This window comes from Talpa europaea (genome assembly GCF_964194135.1).
Source record: "Talpa europaea genome assembly, chromosome: 6".
NCBI lineage: Eukaryota > Metazoa > Chordata > Mammalia > Eulipotyphla > Talpidae > Talpa > Talpa europaea.
In genome coordinates this window covers 15444343-15464910 of record NC_140072.1, presented here as the reverse complement: position 1 = coordinate 15464910, position 20568 = coordinate 15444343, and the positions used below count along the sequence as shown (strand labels likewise).

At 51.8% G+C, this 20568-nt stretch overlaps 1 protein-coding gene across 1 annotated transcript in view; it reads right to left on the bottom strand.

The window, feature by feature from the left end:
- The window catches only part of PLB1 (phospholipase B1), a gene marked incomplete at both ends in the record, with an annotated part of 133960 nt that extends 113889 nt beyond the window's left edge, over positions 1-20071 (bottom strand). Inside the window, 4 exons of the mRNA XM_084236028.1 lie at positions 16935-17029; positions 17225-17298; positions 19660-19765; positions 19877-20071. Coding sequence (XP_084092154.1) covers positions 16935-17029; positions 17225-17298; positions 19660-19765; positions 19877-20071 — 470 coding nt within the window. The remainder of the gene's footprint in view (positions 1-16934; positions 17030-17224; positions 17299-19659; positions 19766-19876) is intronic.
- Between the last annotated feature and the right edge of the window lie 497 nt (positions 20072-20568).

Here is a 20568-nt window from a genome sequence, read left to right as displayed (position 1 = left end):
GGCCCCACCTGGCGCGCAGGGCCCCAGGGCAGGCCACCGCGGGTCACTGTCGGGGAGTCGGGGGCTTCCGCAGTTACCAGCTCCCCCCAGGCCTTGCCCCGCGGCCTTGGGCCCCCCACCTCCTTCCCCACCCCCAGCCCGGGCCTTGCCCGCAGAAGCCACGAGGCGGTGATGCAATGGGGGGCGGGGGAGGCAGGGCAGGTGGCAGCCCACACACTTGCCTGTTAGTCACAGAGGGCGCGGGGAGCAGAGGTCACTGCCAAGCCGGTGGGGAGACCCAGTCCCATCCGCAAACGCAGCCGGGATGGCGCGGGCTCGGCTCCGGCCTCCCTCGCGGGAGTTGCAGAGGCGGGGGCTTCCCTCGGCCTCGCCAGCCGGACCCCAAATCACCAGCGGAGGGATGACTTGGTGAAGGCGCTGATGTGTCGGTGCCTCTCTCGGCCAACACACCCCGACCCCTGCGCCCCCGGACTCTGAAAGCTTCTCCTCTGCTCTCCTCCCTCACCCAGAGCTTCAGACGCAGCTCCTGCAAAATGGAGCCCGGCCCGGGAGATGGCGGCCCCACCAGGTGTAGCTGCTCCTCGCGCTCACGCGCTCGTTGGCCGCCTGCTCTCTGGCCTGGCGCTGAGGACTTTCCAGGTGTCCTCATTTACTTAACAGGGCAGCCCCCAGAGAAGGAGGCAACGGGGCGCGGTGTGAGGGGGGATTTCACTTCTGACCTGGACGAGGTGAGCAGGTGCTCTGACTTGCCAGGCACAGTTCCATTTGAGGTTTGCTGTCTCAGAATCACTATCAACAGAGCCCTCTTCTACTCTGACAAGCACACCAGTTTGGAAGATAAAGTAGAGGTTGGGGGGGTCTTACTGGGCCTGGCTTAGGGGAGCTGCAGGGGACTCACCCCGCTCCCGGGAGGAGCTGCGCCGTGAGAGGCAGACCCTAGAGGGCGCCCGGCAGCTGTGCTCGGCAGCCTCGGGGAAGACCCGGGAGAGCAGCCGCGGGAGGCAGGCAGAGGGCGGCAGAGTTGGGCGAGTGCTCAGCCCAGCGCTGGCTGGGCCCTTTCCTGGCCTAGACCCGGCCTGGCCCGCCCTCATATCCCCCATCCACCCAACTGAGTGCCTGAGCTGGCGGCGCCCTCTCTCTGACCGACATTCCCATGGGGAGAGGGGTCTTGGCCATGCCTCCCCTCCATTTCAGTGGGGCCAGGTCCCTGCCAGCCTCTCCCTTGGTCCCTGGGGTGTGGCACCCGCCAGACTACTGGGCCTGCTCTTCTATTGGCTTGGGAGTGGGCTGCAGATGGCTGTTCTGGAAAACAGGAGGTGTCAAGAAAAACCCATAGTCTTCTAGCAGGTGGGGAGGGTAGGAGAAGGAAGCATGGACAGAGCCCTTGGTTAGGAGCCAGGACCTGCCTTCTTATGCCTTCTCCTCAACAACCTCCACTAGCCCTGAGGATGCAGGCACAGAGTTCAGACCTGAGGATCCTCACCCAGGAGGGTCCTAAGTCCTCTTCCAGAGAGAAGGCCACAAAAGGCAGGGCTAGCTAGTCCTACGGACCTTGGCGTCTGACAGACCAGGCATGGGTTGCAGCTCTGATAATGTTAACTGATATAGTTAACATTGGGCATGTTATTTAACTTCTCTAAGCCTCAGTTGACTCACCTGCAAAAAGTAATAAGAGTATCTATTTCGTAAGCCTGGTGTGAGGATTAAATGCGATTAAGAACACACAGCACAAAGGTTGGTGCCTAGCACCCCACTGTGTGCAATGGCCGTGGTGGAGGATGCTGGGAGCAGCGCCAGCAGGACCCTGCAGGCCAGCCCAGCCTCCTCTCTGTCGTGGGAGAACAAAGGTGGACTTTAAAATGCAATGTGGTACACTTGCTGCACAGATGGATGTTCTATTTGACAGCCATACGGAAGACTGTAAGAAGCCAGAGATGCCCTAGCACCAGTGGCCTCGACCTTTGAAAGAACCATTCATTTGTTCATTTGGTAGTGTCAGATTAAAAAAAAAAAAAAAAAACTAGTCGACAACTAAGCAAAACAAAACAAAACTCTTAGAACAAAATAGTGAAGGGGGTGGTAAATTGGGTAAAAGTTTCAACTGGATGGTGAAAGACAGAAACTAGACTTTTGGTGTTGAACATAATGTAGTATACACACACGCGGCTAGGTAAGTCTGGACATCTGAACCTACAGAATGTAAACCAATGGGACTTCAATAAAAATAGAATATATTATACTCTTAAAAAAACTGTTGTGCTGCCAGTTTTTTGGACATAATTATTAATAGCCTCCTTTTACCAATGAAGTGTCCCAGTTTGGATAAATTATATGGTCACCCCACCCACTGAGCACCTACTATATGCCAGGTCCTGTGTTGGGCACGGGAGGTTGAGACATAGCTCTGCTCTCCCGGGGCCACTGTGCTCCGGGGACAAAGGCAAGGAGGGGGGAGCTCAGTGTGAAGTGGGGCTGGTGATGCCAACTAGTTCCCCCACTTACCAAGAAATGTCCTTTCCTGGACCTACCCTTCTTAGTTCTATTTCTACTTATTTACAAAGCCACTGCAGGGGATCAATTAGTTCAATACATTTTCCACCAGTCACACGAGGGAGCAGTCCCCTTATTCATTATAATATTATTTTTCTCCAGCCTCAAAAACTGCCTCCTATTCAGATATGTGTGTGTGTGTGTGTGTGTGTGTGTGTCTATGTGTGTTTAGGGTCCCATGTATCCCATCTATTCTCTTTGTGAGCTTGGAAACATCCATTTTCCAGATGCAGGGTTTTGGTTTATATTTTCATTCTCACGGGAAAGTTCACAGTAGGAACATGGCAGTGCTCTACAGGCAGCCTCTGGGTGGCCAACTCTCTGTCACTTATGCCAGAAACACCTCCATGAAATGGGGGAGACAGAGGGGACAGAAAGGAGGAGCGAAAAGGAGAGATAATGAGGTGAAAGAGGCAGTGGTGTCCCCTGGGGGGGCCCTGGGCTCATGGCCAGAGCAGCCACCTCTGAGATCCTCTCTAATCATTTAACTTGGGTGGGGGGAGGGCTGACCTCCCCAGTGGGCAGAAGGCAGCCAGGCCAGGGTGGTCCCCCTTCCCCAGCCACATTAGAGCCAGGGAGACCTTGGAATATGGAGGCTCCAGAGGCCCCAAAACCTCTTGCCAGTTTCCCACGTCCCATCCTCTTTTCCTGGGTCCTTCTCATGACCCCTCCTTCTTCCCCCACCTAAGTCCTCCAGGCTCCTCTTCAGTTAGCTCCCGAGCATCGGGGCCTCACGCCTGCCACAGAATCCTGGACTGTCCAACCCTAAAGCGTCCCACAGGAATCTCGCTGTCCCACCCTCACCTGGAGACCAGTCTCACCATTACGCAAGAGTCACAATGGGGTGAAAACCGTGACAACACGCTGGCTCCCAAGGTGTAGTGTCTTATTTAGCCCCTCCGCCCCCAGCGGAGACAGAAAAGGAAGGAGGAGGAGGGGGATGAGAAGCAGATAGGTGCAAAAGGAGAAGAAAGGAGGAGGCATGGGTGATTCTGAGAATTAAGGGTGACTGGTGACGTCATCGCGGGGAGTGTTTCACCCGGGTCAGTGGGTGGGGGCAAGGCACGGTGACTGGGGCCCTGTGACTCATTTACGAGGTCGGCCCCGTATCCAGAAGTCGTTCTTTGAGTAAGTCATTAGTTCTTTCAACACATGCTTATTGAGCTGTTATTATGTTCCAGACCCTGGACTAGGCACCAGGGAGAGGTAACTGACAAGCCCTGCGAGCTCGTGGTCCAGAAGGGAAAGAAAGTGCCATTGTAGACTGTAGGTGAGCAGGGGGGAGACAGGGAAGTGACCAGGGGCCAGTGGGTGGTTCGGAAAGACAGCCCCCCAGGAGGGAGCAGGTAGGGGAGGTCTGAGATAAGCCCTGTGGGAGGAGTAGGCTGGAGCTAGACCGAGGGAGGGTAGGGGACTTTCATCAGAGGAAGAGGCATCGTGCTTGAATTCACGGAGGAAGGTTGGGGTGGGGAGAGGTTTGGGGAAGTGTAAGTAGTTCCTGGAGAGGGTAAAGGGAGAGTGGCCAGAAGTGAGACTAAACGGGCAGGGGAGGCCTAAGGAAGATGGTGTTCAGATGCACTGTGGTCTCCAGGCTGGAGGCTGAAGCCCAGAAGCCTCTCTTGGGAGGGAGTCTTTGTGTGTCCCGAATGACTCAGGAGACAAGGCTCGAGTGCCTATAGTTCTTATGGGATTTGGCCTGTGGGCAGCTTTTCTCTCTTATCACCCAGGCCACCCACCAGTGACCCTGGCTCCAGGGGTAGATCTGATGTCCCCCAGCAGGCAGATGAAAGGCTGGGGTGCAGTAGGTGATGGAGCTTGCCCCTCACCCAACAAGTGGCAGAACTAGAATCAGAAGTCAGGGCCTCTGAGCTTTTAACCACTTGCAAACCCAGTCACCGCCAGGCCCCGGACCTCCGGCTTGAACTCGCTTTCTGTGATTCTTCATAGCTCCTCCTTGGCCACTGCCAGTGTCAGGAGATGCTCCTCAAAACAGCCAGACCTCACTGTGTTGAGTCTCCCCCAGGCCCTGACTCATCTCAGAGCCAAGAGTCCTGGCTCCCCAGTCAGGAGCTGGGAGTTCCTAGTGGTGTAGAACCCCATACTCCCTCTCTGTCCCAGATCTCCAGTCTCTGGGGAATTCACGGGATTCCCTCCTAGGGGAGAGTTGGAGCCGGTTTCTCCTCTAGGCTGCGCAGCCCACCAAGATGATGAGGGCATGCAGCGGGACATTTCCCACTGGAGTTCTTTGCAAATAGGAGGCCCAAGAACCATGGGTGAGAACCATGGGTGAGAACCACAGGTCCCGGCCCCGGAACACCAAGAGGGGGCTTGTGCAACAGCAGCAGCAGCCTTACCCAGGCCCCCCGTGACTCCAGTTCCAGGTGGAAGGAAGGAAAGACCATTCCACCTAGATTAAGGTGCCAGCATTGCCAAATTTCCTTGCTGGTAATAAAGTCCCCAAACATTTAACCTCCATATATTTCAAGGGAAATGCCAATCTGCCTGCGTCTGATTCATACCCACTGAGCTCATCAAAACCAGAATTATTTGGTAATAGCTGCTGGGTTTACTGGATGCCTTCAGGGATCTGTAAAAATCTCTATTCCTCAGAAACAGGAAGTTTCAACAGGAGCACAAAGGCTGGTTGCAAAAAATCAAAATTTGAATTCTCGCTGCATGCTGGAGAGGCCCAGTGTCGGCGGCGCCTCCCTCCTCCCGGTCACTGTGAAAGGTGTAAACTTGGCGCCTACTATGTGCAGAAGCCAGGAACACAGATACTTTTTTTTTTTTTTAAAGATTTATTTATTTTTATACAAGAACCAGGGTACAGGACAGATGTGAGGGAGGGTGAGAGGATTCACCGAAGACAGAGCGGGGAGCAGAGCAGGCAGAAGGACCGAAGTACACTGCTGAGGGGAGCAGCAGGCGAGACAGGAGAGGTCTGCTGCACCATTGGGATTCTCTCTGGCAGGCTGGGATCAAACCCACGCTGCAGGGGCTGCGGACAGCTTCACAATGCGGCACTCAACGGCCTGTGCCACCAGGGAGGCCCAACACAGATACTTTTAAAAGGGGTTCTGAATGAACTTGCGAGGGCTTCCATCTCAAAGCACCATGGCCCGGGTGGCTTAAACACAGACATTTATTTTCTCACAGTTCCAGAGGCAAGAAGTTCAAGATCAAGGTGTCTGCAGTGCTGGTTTCTTCTGCAGCATCTCTGCCTCCAGATGGCTGAGGCTCACAGTGTCTGCCCATGGCCTTCCCTCTCTGTATGTGTGTCCCAACCTCCTCATCCAAGGACACCGGTCACATGGGATGGGGCCCACTAATTACCTGAGTTTGAATTAATTACCTGTTTAAAGACCCTATCTCCAAATTCAATCACAGTAGGATTTCAATGTGGGAGTCTGGGGGCACAGAATTCAGCCGATAAGAGGTTCTGATCTCAAGAAGTCATTCCCCCGTGGCAGCGCCCTCCTCTTTGATCTCTATCTGAGTTAGCGTCTGAGAAGGGGTGGTTTGGGGACTTTTCCTGGGCTCTTGCAGACTTTTGAAGGCAGGACAACTCTGAGTTAGTCAGATCTGGATTCAGATGTTGCTGCTATCACTTGATTGGGTCACATAACTCCTGAAGCCTGCTTCCTCCTCACCCAGAGCCTCAGTAGGACAACGCTAGCTGCCTCGCAGGGAGTTTTTATGAAGATCTGAAAAGACAATACATGTAAAACACAGCATCCTGTCCTGTGCTTGCTCATGGAATTTCTTTCTCTAGGTATGTTTCCTGCAGGAAAAAAAAAATTCCTGCAGGATTTTCTCTTTCTCTTTCCAGGAAACCAAGGATGCTTTCCAAGGATGCTCTCTGGGGAGCAGTGTGCCCAGAAATGGGAAACACTGGGGCCCGGGGTTAGGACACCAGGCTCCTGGACCAACCAGGGCTTAAGATGCCTGAGCGCTGTGCTTGACGCACCTTTGGTCGCCTCTCGCCATCTGGACTGACCCACTCAGCACCCTACATGTGCTCTCCTGCCTCTTCTACTGGTTACTTCCTTGGGAAAGGTCCCACCTACAAGGCAGCCGAACCCCAAAGCAGGTAGAGTGGAAATGAACCTCACCAAGAGCACCCACTGCTGGGGCCTCTGTGAGATGGGGTGGAGGAAAGGGTGAGGACAGCTGTGGAAACAGTTCAAAGGCTGGCAGAGCCCTCTGTTGGGAGGGAGGCCCTGCAGTCCAGCGGCGCAGGCACAAGGCTAGTGGCAAGGGACCTGAGTTCCCAGCTCCAATTTCCCAAAAGGTACCCCTTGGTATCCTTCCTCTGGGCCAGTGCACTCTCTTGCCTCCTAGGAATGAAGGGGAAGTCTTTGTTGTTCTGGTTTCCAGTTTCCTTAACCTGCCAGCATTAGAGACACACGCATCCCACATGGGTGCGGAGTGAGGATGCGTTCCCCAGAGAACAGCATTTCCGCCTTTGGAGTAAGAGGTGAGGGCTCATTCTGGGCCATGCTGCTTCCTCAACATCATCGCACCCCCACCCTAGAGTCCGCTCCCCCTCCCCGCCTCCCTGAATTACTCACACGCCTGGAAACATGACTGATGACTTCGGGATGAGTAAGAGACCCGTGCGCGTCATGGTCACGGCCCAGCTGCTGGGAGGGTGAACGAGTTCAGTGATCCCTTGAATAGGGCCACCCAGACCTAGGCAGGAGTCTGTGCTGGGGAAGGGGCCACAGCACTCTGGAGAAGAGCAAAACTTTATTAAGCAATGCGCTAGACTCCTCTGACCCTTCGCCCCATTCTTCTGACCCTGAGGGACAATGACCTTCTCGGTCTGGGATGATGGTCCCACGGGATGCCCAGGTAATGGGCACAGGGGCTCTCCCTGAGTGCCAGGGACAGCCAGTCTCTCTGACCCAGGCACCCCAGCCCTGCCCCAGCACAGCCAGGCCCCAGGCAGCCCTGAACTTGGCAGCTCTGCCTTGGCTGCTTTGAAAGGGCCCTGATCCAGGGCCCAGCCTGCAGGGTGCGTGCGTGCAGTGGGTGTGTGTGTTTACATTTGCCTGTACATGCCAACCCACGGGGCTAGCAAGCAAATGTTTTTGGTGTGTTTTCCTTTTTCTCTGTGTCCCATTTCTGAACACTCAGTGGAAATAGGGATATATGAATTCACTGTTTTGAAATGTCTATTTTACATTCTTGGAGCCAAGGTGCAAGCTGAACGTGCTAATATAAGCAAAACAACATGCAAACCAGACAGTCCTGGCCCTTCACAAATAGGGCTGAAGCATCAGTTTCCCCATACCTACAAGGGGAGTAGTCGGGACATGGGTGGTATGAAAAATAATGCCAGGACTGAAGCACGAGGCAGCCCCACCTCAATGTTCCCTGCAACCAGAACAAGGCAGCGCCCTCACTGGACGCTCAGTGCCCACATGGTCACTCGGGATAAGAAGGGCTCCTCCCTAAGTTTTGCTCCACATGGACCTGGAGGTGTTACATGGGGCCCACCAGGAGGTCCTGCGACATCATCTCAAGATGAGTGATTAAATTTATGAACGCATTCCAGGCAGAGGCACGAGCACTCAGAAGAACATGTCGAGGACAAAGTGTCGGGTGGCACTTTGAGATCCTAGACACGGAGGCCGAAAATCGAGTGGTCAGGAGGCCCCTCCCCACCAAGTCCTGTCTCATCAGAAGGGACGAGACCTCTCCTCCACAATCACTCTTTATTAACATTAAGTTTAGTCATTTCAATGCAGCTTGTTAGAAGTGCCAAATAAAGCAGGAATAGACTTTAAGCAACAAACTCAGGTGGTCTAGAGAGATTTCTTGCCTTTTCTATAAATCAGATGAAAGGCAGGACATTAAGCCAATCCATGGTTCCCCCATTGCTTTTCTTAGTGTCAGGACTGATTTTCTGGGAGGTGCACAGGAAGCCAAGGTATGGGGGTGCTTTCATAGGATCTCTTGTCCATATTTCTGCTGTTGGGCATTGTCCCCATTCACAGCTTGCTCAGGGAGCAGCTGTCTGAGCCACAGCAAGGGGCCAGGGTACATTCCTCTGACCCTGGAGACAGGGGGTGTGGCAAGGCTGCCCCAAGCCTCCCTAAGGCCTCGATGTTCATAGGACCCTCACCCCACACATGAGGGCCATAGTCACCCCCCAATTCCTTCTACCCAGCCCAGGGGATTTTCCCTAGTCTTAGAAGTTGTGCTGCCTGTGAGTGGGGGCAGGAGTACCACACTCTATTGTGCTGCCTTCCTCACATTTATATTCCCCTGAGACTCAGACTTACAAAACTAAAGCTAGGAAGGACCCCCCCTTTTTATCAATCTTACATCTTGGAATCATGCCCACCTCCCCTTGGTTGCCAGCACAAAATTGCCTGGTGGTAAAAAGGGCAAAGGGTAAATATTGGGGGAATGAGTTGGTATTTCAAAATACACTATCCCATGGAGGAATTTTACTACCTGATTCAGGACTTGCTGTAAAGTTCTGACAATCAGCACTTTGTGGTATTGGCCTAAAAATAGACAAGGGGCCCAAAGGAGCAGAACAGAGTCTAGAAACACACACTTAGCATGTGGTCAAAGGCATCAAGGTAGCTCAGTGAGTAGGGGAATTTAAATTTGAGTTTTACATGGTGCTGGGAAAACTGGATACTTGGGTTTAAAAACCGAGCACTGACCCTTACCTTACATCATACTCAAAAATTATTTTGAGATGGATTATAGACTAAACACAAATCTAGAACTCTAAAGCTACTACAAAAGAGCAGAGGAGAAAATTTTTGTGATTTTTAAGAAAGCAATATTTTTTTAAAAAGGTCACCAAAAACCACAATCCATTTAAAAAAAGATTAATAAAGCAGATATCATAAAAGCTTTTTAATATCAAAAGTCATTAAGACAATAGGCAAACCAGTCTGCAAAAAAGTATTCACAAAATATGTATCTGACAAAGTTCTAGTATCCAGAATATATAACAGTACCAACAAATCAATAATAAAAGGCAAAGAGAAACCCAATAAATTCAAGAGAGCAAGACTTGACCGGACATGTCACAAAAGGAGATTACAAACGACTGATATGCAAATGAAAATTGCTCAACATCACAGTGTTAATCAGGAGATGCAAACTAAAGCCATAGTGCAGTAACACTTCACGCCCACTGGAATGGCTAAACTTGAAAAGACTGACAACACCAAATGTTGGCAAGGACATGGAGTAACAGAACCTCAGACATTGTTGGTGGGGGTGTAAAATGGTACAGCCATTTTGGACAATGATTTGGCAGTGTCTTATAAAGTTAAATATATCATTCACCAACTCCATCCCAAGTATTTACCCAAAAGAAATGAAAACATATATACACAAAACAACTTGTCCAGAAATGGTCATAGCAGATTTGTTCATAATAGCAAAAACTTGAAATCACCCAAATAGCCATCGACATGTGGATAAACAAATCGTGGTATCTTCCTATAACAAGATACTACTCAGCAAAAGAAAAAATCAGAACTGATAGATACTACCTGGCTGAATCTCAACATTATGTTGCAAGAAAGTGGTCAACCTGATTGGACACATAGTACAATTCTATTTATATGAAGTTCTAGAATAGGCGAAACTAATCTATGGTGATAGGATCAGAACATTTTTTGCCTTGGGGTAGGGGTTGGACCTATGGAAAAGCTCTTGGAATCTAATGTACAATCTGGTGATTCTTGTTAATACTGCAAAATAATTCTAAAATAAAAAGGAATAAGGCCAGTTTATGAGGTGATGGGAATATGCTATATCTTGATTAAAGATACAGTTATTTGGATGTATGCATCTGTCAAAACAGATTGAATTTTATACGTAAGGCCCATGTGTTTCACTATATGTAGAACATACCTCAAAAAAAAAAAAAATCAGTTGCCAAGGGATGTTGAAAGGGGGAAGTTGTGTTTCAATTTTGCAAGATGAAATCGTGTTGGAGAATGGTTGCAAAACAATGTAAATATACTTAGTTCTTCTAAACTGTACCCTAAAAAATATTTATGTAATGTGTATTATACCAGTTTAAAAACCAAAATACGCTAGCACATACAACCTAACAAACCATATTTGTGAGGATTCAAAAGACAAATTAATTTCTTAATATTTACTTGGTCTCCTGAAATAAAAGAGATGAGGTAAATCATATGTTATGTCTACCTTGCCACAATGCAATATAAAACAAAATAAGATATGCAAACACTGCTGTGGGCTGATCTCAGGGCACGCAGGCCCTGGCTGTGTCCTATTGTTGGTGGTCAGAATCTAACCCCTGTCCCAGCTTAGCATATCACACCACCATGGGTTCTGCAGGGGAGAAATTCTTGAAGGCTGACATGGCTTGTGCCACCAGGAGAAAGAAGTTCCAGAATGATTTTCTGAGGAATTCCTGAGGAATTCTTGTGTCACTCTTTTGAGTCTTTCTACCATTGTTCTCCCCCATTCCTACCCTCCTTCCTGGACCCAAACACCTCCTTATACAATCAAGGACAGGTGGGCCCTGCAGACCTGGCCAGTATAAGGCTTACCAGTGGGGACCATGAACCCCATTGATCCTTGCTGGCCATATGAACCTCACTGGCAAAGTATGGCCCATTCTTCCCTCTGTTCCAGGCAGACGGAAGGTCACCCTGAAGTTCTGGCTGTAAGACGCAACATCCTGCTCACTTTGCAGAGCATCTAGAAGAAAGTGCTTGGGGGGGGGGTCTTGAATTCCCAGAGGTTGACCTTGCTCTCTCCTTTAACTGTTACCACATCTGTGCACTCAGCTGCATCTCCCCATCACCCCGCACCAGCCCAGCATCATGGTGGTGACTTGTTAAGCCATGGGCATGGAGGTGGTGCTGGTAACTATGGAGGGGACAGTAGGGGGACACCCTGTGGATGTGGCGGCCTCTCTGTTGGGCTGCCTGGTTCTGGGGCTGAGGAACATCTCAGACACTTTAAACTTCAGTCCCTGCCCACCTCAGCTCCCACGGGACGGAGACGGATGGAACCAAAAGTTTTAGGAGACCTCTGCCATGAACCCAGCTTCTGAGAACCTCGCCCACAGCCAGACTCTCAGAGGTTTGTATGTACTAGAAGGTTCTGCTTTCTATTGTATGTTGTATGTGATGTATGTTGTATAAGGTGTGTGTTATACTGGTATGGCTGAGGGAAGGAAGCAGGTGAGGGAATCTCCATACTGCCAGGCCTTAGCCCTCCAGCTTGTACGCCACCAAATACACCTGTTTAAAAAGAAAAATAAGAAGGTTGGGGTGGGAGGACTACCTCAGGGCTTTCTACACTGAATCCCCCAGCTCCTCCAGGAACAGACTGGGGACCCAGGGGTTTGAGGGAGTCAGCTGCCTCTCCTACTATATGCAGCTGACTTCTAGGTGGGCTGCCTGGCTGTGGGTGATGGGGGTGGTTGAATGGGGGTAGTGGCAGCTGTCAAACCCAGGTGGGAGATGGCGAATAGAAAACATGTCGTTGAGAAGCAGTGAATCATGGATCACACTGTTGATTAACTCAGGCTAATTAAGAGACAGGCGTGATGGTGGTGATGCCTCAGTTTGCTGGCACTGGATTTTCATAGTCCCCTCACCCCTACTGACTGGTCACTTTACCTCCTGGATTCTGAAAATGCCCTGAGGCCTGCTCTTTAGAGTGGCGTGCCTGTGGGAAAAGCGGACAGCATTCATTAAGTTGTTTCTAGGTGTCAAGTTCATGTTAAACCTTTGTCTAAGGGTTAGATCATTTGAGCCTCACAATATCCTGAGAGGTAGCATTCACAACACCCATTTTGCAGCTGGTAAAATGGAGGCTGAGGTAGGGAATGGACTTGGCCAATGTCTCCCACTAAATTAGGTATAGCTCCCCTGCACCCCCATCTCTCTCCCTTCATCACACTCTGTCTCACTTGAAAGACTGAAGATTCATCCCAGGTCTTCTTCTCGGAATCCCCAACTTATGGCTGTGGTCCTTACAACAACCCTCTTCCCCTGGTAAAGGTGCAAACTCCTTCCATGGAAACAAGTTTTAAGGGCATGGCTAAAGAGTGCTCCCCAGAAAAGAGGAGGTAGGATTTAAATTTTTCCGTAATGTACTGGAAACAAGGGTAAGAATAGCAGTTACAGTGAGCTGCAGATGGGGAAGAGAGCTTGGCATATCACAGTGCTGAGGAGCCAGGGGTCCAGGGAGCTGGAGGGCCATTCAGGATGCAGGTTTGCATTTCATTCAAGCGTGTCTTCAGCAAAGACAGTGGAGTCTAGCTGCCTCCCTCTAAGGCTGGGTGAGTGATATCAGGCTCAGCAGAGTCTGGGGCTCAGAAGAGAGGTCTGGGCTGGTGCTGGACTGGAAGTTCAATGTTTCTGTATCCCCAGAATCTCTTCAGAGGAGCGCAACATGCTTCCAGGAAGGAAGAGGCTGCCTGAATTTTACCAGATGCCTTCAAGGTGACCTGGGTGCTTGTGATGTTGGAAAGAGATTCTAGGAGAACAACCTCTATTCTGGGCCCCCACATAGAACCTGGTCTTTGCAGATTCTCACCCAGATTCACTACCTGAGGCGTGGAGGGAACACATTTTCATGATCTCAAATCTTCTTGTGAGCCCACCTGCTCTTGTCTTCTCCACAACTTCCCAGGAAGGCCTTTCATTCCCACAATCCAATTTCTAGCCTGGAACCCTCCCAGCTAACTGCAGGACCTGGAATGCAAGACTCCAGGTGTGCACTGGTATCTGGTCTGTTGAGACCATCCCTGGAGACTCACTGTGCTCAGTGCACAGTGCCTCGGCCACTATTTGGAGGACTGATTTGGTCCAAATCACCACAAGCTGCCAGAGATCCTCTAGGTGACAGCCTGGAGCATGGAAACCAGGCAGGCCCAGGAGCAACTCCCCCTCACCCACCTGTCAACAGGCAGCTGGCAGTTTTCAACCCAGCAAGGACAATAGGCAGCTGAGCTGCAGTTATGTTTACTCACAGGGAGCCTGACAGAGACATGGAGGATGGCCAAGGTGTGAGGCCCTGTTGCCCACAATTCCCCACAAAGAGCAGAAGTCTCTTCCTTTAGAAAACCATGCGGAAGGGGTTACCTGAGGGAAACAAGGTGCTGCTTCCATTTCTGGCACTCTACCCAACTTGTAATAGGTGTAAAGCCTACCAGCTTGCATCAGCTTTCCCAAGACAATCGATTTGGGGGTTGAGAAGGTGCTACATGATGACTTTTAAATATTTAGAAATATCTGCCCCCCCCAACCAGAGTTGAGTATTTGTTCTTTAAAAATAAACACTTGGCCAGGATGCCGTGCGGTGCCCCTAGCACAGGTGACTGTTGTGCAAGCCGGCCCGCCCACCTGCCGTGGGTGGGGACCTGCCCACAGCTGTCACCCTGCTCCTAACAACTCCTCTGGGCGCACCCTGCTCATTAGGCCCCCACCACGCCCAGTCGCCCAGACTCCTGGTTGAACCAGAACGCCAGGGGCTGGGCGGCTCTGGGCGGCTCCTTGAACCCTGAACAATGGACTGCGAGGAGTTAATCCAGGCCCAGGGCCTCAGGCCCCAGCAGCTGGGCGCTGGGCCTCAGGAGCTCCCTGAGCCAGGCCTCTGGGGCCTGCAGACTGGCCCAGCTCCCGCGCCTGTGCCTCCGTGGGGGCTGGGAAGAAGCAGGGGCCCCCAGAGGGAACAGGGTTGAGCTCTAGGCAGTAAAAATAGACATGTGTTTAGAGACTGCCTCCCTCGGTGGAGGGCTGAGCCATGCAGACATTATCTCACTCCTCCTCAATGTCCCCCCAGGCAGGTAAGGGATGGGACTTGTTCCTGCTTTACAGCTGGGGAGACCAAGCAGAAAGGATGGGGCAGGCACAGCGAGGAGGCTGCCAGAGTCGCCTAGCACCTGCCTGGTGTCTGCCACAACTAGGAAAATGCCCCTACTGATCCCTGCAGCTGCCCCCTGGGATCAGGGCTGTGCCCCCACTGACACAGGTGGCCGGCCCCCAGCTGTACTCGGCTCACATCCCTCCCCCAAGAAAATCCAGACCCCACTCCTCCTCTTCCAGGACTGCCCACCCCCACCCCCTATCCTGGTTTGCAGCGCTGCCCCCCTCGGGGCACCATGTGGCATGAGGAAGGACAGGGTGGCCCAGCCTGGCCTGGCCCCGCCTGGGAAGTACATCTCACGGGTGCTTCTGCTAACTCAGGATAAACCGGATTGGGGTTAGACGGGTGGCGACATGCTGCTATTTGTGGAGGCTCCTGTTCTTTCTGCTCCCTGTGACACTGAGAGGGTGAGGGCGGCAGCCATCCCTGCCCAGGCACGAGACCCCTGCCTACCTAGAGAACCACAGTGGTGTCACCAGCCACAGACTGGAGGTACAGAGTCTGCAGAGAGCCAAGGTGGTGTAGCAGGCTGCCAAGAAAGTGCCCTGGTTTGGGGCACAGAAGACCCCAATGCAGCAAATCCAGCCCAGCCACCACTGGCTAGGGCAGCCTTCTGCCCCCAGGGCCTCATCTGTTCAATGAGGGGATTGGATCATGGGAGAGCCCCTCACTTTATAACTCCTCCACTATCATTAGGCTGGGTTCCCCAACTCCCAGTCCCTCCATTGCATGTCTCAATAAAACCCACTCTAATTGGGGCATTAGAATTACCTTCTGTCTAAATTAAAGGCTGGGCAAGGAGTGATGGCGGAGTGTGATGGGCAGGGGCTGTGCAGCCCTGGGGCCTCCTGAAAGGAGGGGAGAATCAACTGAAAGCCAGGGGGCCCCTGCCTTGGACCTCTAATTCAGCCCTGACCCAACCCCTCCCACTGTCTCCAGACCCTCAAAGCCAGGGCAGAAGCACTTGGGCCTGAGCGCTCCAAGAGACACAGGCTGGGGGTCGTGTAGGATGGAGGCCTCTCAGGTTCCAGGATCTGCCACAGGGTTCAGGGAGGAATCCCAAGTCCTCTTAAAACCAACTCTGCTCGGACAGTGCCCACTAGGAAGACCCAGACCAAAGAAGCTCCAAGCTCCACAAGCCACCTGGATTGGTTAATTGTTCGTAGAGCGTGGTTTGGTTTACAAAGCATTTTCCCATATGTGATGTCAGTTGATCTTCCTAAGAACACAAGACAAGATAGTTCCCCATTTTGTAGACTAGAAAACTTAAGTTCGTAGTTTAAGTAACTTCCTTAAGGGATCCCAAATAGGAAGTGGTAAAAACAGGACTGAGGGCTGATGGTGAAATTCCAAGGACAGTGTTCTCTCTAAAAACCAGTGTCCCTCTCTCCGGGGCCCTGGGGATCAAGAAATGCCCCGATGGGACTTAGACTGAGGCGTAGCTGGCTGGCCAGGTGATGTGTCTGTCACCAAAGATCCCTGAGACCCACCACACTGTCCCTGGGCCTGTTAGAAGGTCTCCAGAAGGATAGCAAAGCAAAGCCTCTCTGCAGCAAACCTAAAATTTAGGGCAAATCTTCCCTGAAGTTTGAAGGGGCTGGATCTCTTTCCTCCTGCTAAGACCCACAATAGTCTCTCTTAGAGGAGCAGACCTATTCACTGACTTCAAATCTCTGAAAAGCCAAGAGGAACAGGGGATGGTCATCCTCTGTAGGAACCATGAGAGGAGGAAGGAGCTAGGACATAGCATATGGAAGCACCAGCATGAAGATGAACTCTCCAGCAGCAAGAACTCCTTGGGGAGGTTACCAGCTGCTTTGTAAGGTGGTAAGCTCCCCGTCACTGGAGGCATTCAAGCAAAGCTAACCATTCAGCCCTGGGATTGTTAAAGAGAAAATTCAATCCCTAGACTGCTGCGTAAGAAGAATGGGCTACATGAGATTCACTTCTTCACACCAAGAGCCAATGATCTGAAATGGGGATTATTCAGCTTATATTCAGGCCCCAAATTCCCTTGGACAAGCACCTTGCTGATCGAGATTGGAGTTGTTGCTGAACATCTCTGGCTTCTGCTGTTTGGGCTGGGATGGAGTTGAGGAAGGGATCAAGAAGGAGGGGTGAGAGGCAAGGATGAGGGAGGGGGTGAGAGCCCCCAGATCACAGCCAACTGAGGGTCTGACAGCGGAAGTGCCTACTGGAGCTCCCTGCTCTGAATGCTGTGCTTTGAGGTCACTGTTGTGACCTGCGAGGTAACTGGGGCAGGCCCGTTGATTTGGGCGGCCAGCCAGAGACCTGCCTGGGCCTCATGGGCAATTGTCCCCTTTGCCACAGTCACTGAAATGACTTGTCGGACCGGGCCAAAACCGTGCGTATTGAACAGCCACCTGTGTCCAGGAGCCACCTGGCCAAGTCCCTGGCTGTCCCTCCTTTGTAGCTGGCCTGGATCTTTCCTATTGCAGAGGAGCTCTCTTGGGACACCTGAGTACCTGGAATCTGGAATTGCTGGTGGAGGAATTTGTTCCACTAGCATCCCAGCACTGACCAGGAACACCCAAGGTGCAAAATCATCGGCCACAGTTCCCTGAGAGTTAGGAGAAACCAAACAATGCCCCTCCTCCAGAAAGTCTCCCAGGATTGTGCTCCATTGGTTGAGGGTGGCACCTCCCCCTCCCCCATCCCTCCTGTTCATCCACATTCTCCTTGATTTTTGGTTTTCCCCTAGAGAAATTCACTGACAGCCTAGAGAGGCAGGCAGGACCAGACCCAGTCTGCTCACCTTCTTCCTTGAGTCCCGGGAGTGGCTGTGACTGGTTCCTTCAATCACGTGATGTTTCCCGAGCACCCGTTCACCTGCAAACCAAAAAGAATGGACAACTGTCTCGTAGGAAAACGGGCAAAGGATATGAAAAGGCTCTTCCTTGACCCGGCCACTTGCTGTGTAAATTTGGGCAAGTAACTTAACCACTCTGTGGCTGTTTCCTCATCTGTAAAATTATGACAGTGGTTCTAATTCACTGAGTCACTGTGGAAATTGAATGAGATAATCCACGTGTCATGAACTGAATGGGGTCCACCCCACCCAAGTTCCTATGGCGAAGCCCTAACCCCCAGTACCTCACCATGTAACTGTACTTGGATACAGGGCCTTTAAAGAGGTGATTAAGTTAAAATGAGGCCATTGGGGTGGGCCCAGTCTGACTTGTCCTGATAGGAAGAGGCAGAGACACCAGACATGGGAACACAGAAAAACCACGAGAGAAGGCAGCTAAGGCAAGAGAGAAACAAGTCAGGAGAAACCAGTCCCATGGGCACCTGAATCTTGCCTGTCCGAACCCCACAACTGTGAGAATGCCACTTTCTGTGACGTGTCCTCGTCTCATGGTGCCCTGGCAGACTCAGGCACCACATCAGGCAGTGGGAGAGTGTCCCGCATAGAGCGCATGCTTGGTAAACACTAATTATAGCGTAAATATTACTGTTGTCTCAGTTACATCCCCACTGTAGAGTTGCCAATTGCTGCTGTAATACGACCTAACATCCTGTAGGTAGGAAAGCTCACTGGGCTAACATCAAGGTGTCTGCAGGCCCCATTCCTTCTGGAGGTTCTAGGGGAGAATCCATTTCCCTGCCTTCCCAGATTCTCAAAGCCATCTCCATTTCTTGGCTGAGGCCCCTTCCTTTGCCTTCAAAGCCAACAGAGCAGCGTTTTCAACCCTCTCTCTAGCTGCCCCCAACATCCTCTTAGAAAGACCCTTATGGTTGCATCAGGACCACCCAGCTGATTCAGGATGAACTTCTCATCTTAAGGTTCTTCACTGAATCACATCTGCAAATTCTCTTTGGCCAGGTAAGGTCACAGATTGGGGGGATGAGAACACGGACATCTTCAGGACAAGGAACAGTATTCTACTGATGACACACTCATCTATTAGTAAGTGCAAAAGGCAAGCCATGCAACAGTGCACACGGCTCAGGGTCATTTCTATAAAACATACTAAACTTTATCCCAAAATACAGAAACCCATAAAACTATTTACCATTGTATTTCCCGGGGTGAGACGAGGGGCTTACATTTTGTGTATGTATTGTTATAATGTTTTTTTATAGCGTGCACGTATTCACAGATTAATTATGTAATTAAAAAGTTGTTTTAAGCCATCTGAAAAAAAAAAGAGGCGCTGTGTACCCACCCTTGTGGAGCTCCATCTGCGGACATGAAACACATTAACAACATCAAAACCGGTGATAAGCGTCCTAAGATGTGGGAGCAGAGCTGGGTGGGGGCCTCTCCCTGCCTGGGTGTCCTACAAGGCTTTGGATGAGGTGACACTGCCAAGGTCTTAAGGATAAGAAGGCATTTTCCAGAAAGACGGGGGAGAAGAGTTGCTGATGACAACGGACCTAAAGGAGCTGCCTTTTTCCTGTGGTGGAGGTGACACGGGATGGAGGCTGGAGGCAGGACTTGGCTGCCACACATGGCGAGGTGATGGGCCAAATGAAGGGCAGCTCCCGTTGCGCCCGTCCCCAGGCCTTGTGCTGTGGGAGTTGCGGACATCCCCCACTAAGAGGAAGTAAGCTGTGTTTGGGTGGAGAGGAGGTGTGGACTGGATGAGGAAGGGCACTAGAGAAGGTGGTAGAGGCTTGGCACAGGGTCTGCCCCTGGACCAGCTGGTGCAGACCAGGAAAGGTGATGAAGGAAGCACCCAGGGCCAGGGCTTGGAGGCAACACCTCCTCTTCCCCATGCACCCCCTCAGGCCTCTTGGTCCCATCTGCCAGCTCAGCCCCGAGGCAGATTCAAGCAGCAGGACTGGGGCTCAGATGACTTCCACTGGGACTGAGGGCCCTTCCAGGAGGCCTACCCCCACCCCCACCTGCCACCTCAGGGCTAACCCCGGGGTCTTCCTGTGGTGCCAGGCAGCTGAGATGGCCCAGGCCATCCTGGCCACAAGGCCACAGCACTAAACCATTTCTTTCCGCCCACTGGGGCAGCTACAACAAAATGCCACAGGCTGGGTGGTCTGCAAACAGTGGCATTTATTTTTCATAGTGCTGGAAGCTGGAAGCCCAAGACCAGGGTGGTAGCAAGGTGAGGTGAGGGCACCTGCTCTCCTCCAGACCGACCTTGAGGGTGGAAGGGGCTAGGGAGGTATCTGAGGCCTCTTTTTTAAGGGCCCCAATCCCATCACCTCATCACCTCCCAAAGGCCCTACCTCCTGATACCGTCAACTTGGGGATAGTTTTCAATATATGATTTTTAGGGGACATGTTCAGACCATGGGGCCCGTGAAGGGTCCTGGAGTTGGGGTGAGGCTGGGCCTGCAGGTAGGGAAAGCAGGCAGAGGCTCTTCAACCTGTGGCCACCCAGCCTGTGTGCTTGTCCCAACTTGCAGAGAGAATAGCCGGGCTGGGATGTACGTGCAGACTTACCAGAAAGCGCCAGTCCACAGCAGCAGGGAGCGGTGATGAGGTGAGCAGGGGTTGGTCAGGAGGAGCCAGCTTCTGTGTCCCGGAGCCCGCTGGTTCGGATGATGGCTCACATCTCTGCTTGGCCAGTTTCAAGTTGTTGTAAGGACTAAGTTCCCTGTCGAAGGACTTAGCCTCCCTTGGTCTCAGTTTCCCCATCTCTAAAGTAGGGTAAGGATAGCATCTCCCTCCCAGGTTGCTTGGTGTTCAGAATGTGGAACAGAGTCTGGAGAAATGGATGGTCCCAGGGCGGGAGGAGGGGACCGGGGGAAGCAAGGGTCCAGGAGCAGAGATGCCAGTGGGGAGACCTGGGCACTCTACTAAATGGGGGCTTTTGGGGTGTCAGAGTCCCTGTCACGTGAGCCTGGCTCCTCAGGCCTGGTGCGTGATGCTGAGTGACTGTCATCACCCCAGGGTTCTTGTAAATTTTTCCAAATAGAATTACTTTGAATTCACCTTAATTATACAAAAGGGCTGCATGCCAGGCAGGTAGCACTTTTGAGAAGGCGTCACAAAGTCAGAGAAATACTGGTGGGCCTGGCTCCTCTGATAAAGAAGGGGGTGAGTGTGAGGAGGGGAAGGGCATCTTGACACTGACTCTGGCTGCAAGACAAGCAGGCCGGGTGGGAGTGGGGATCGGATGCTAAATTCAGCCA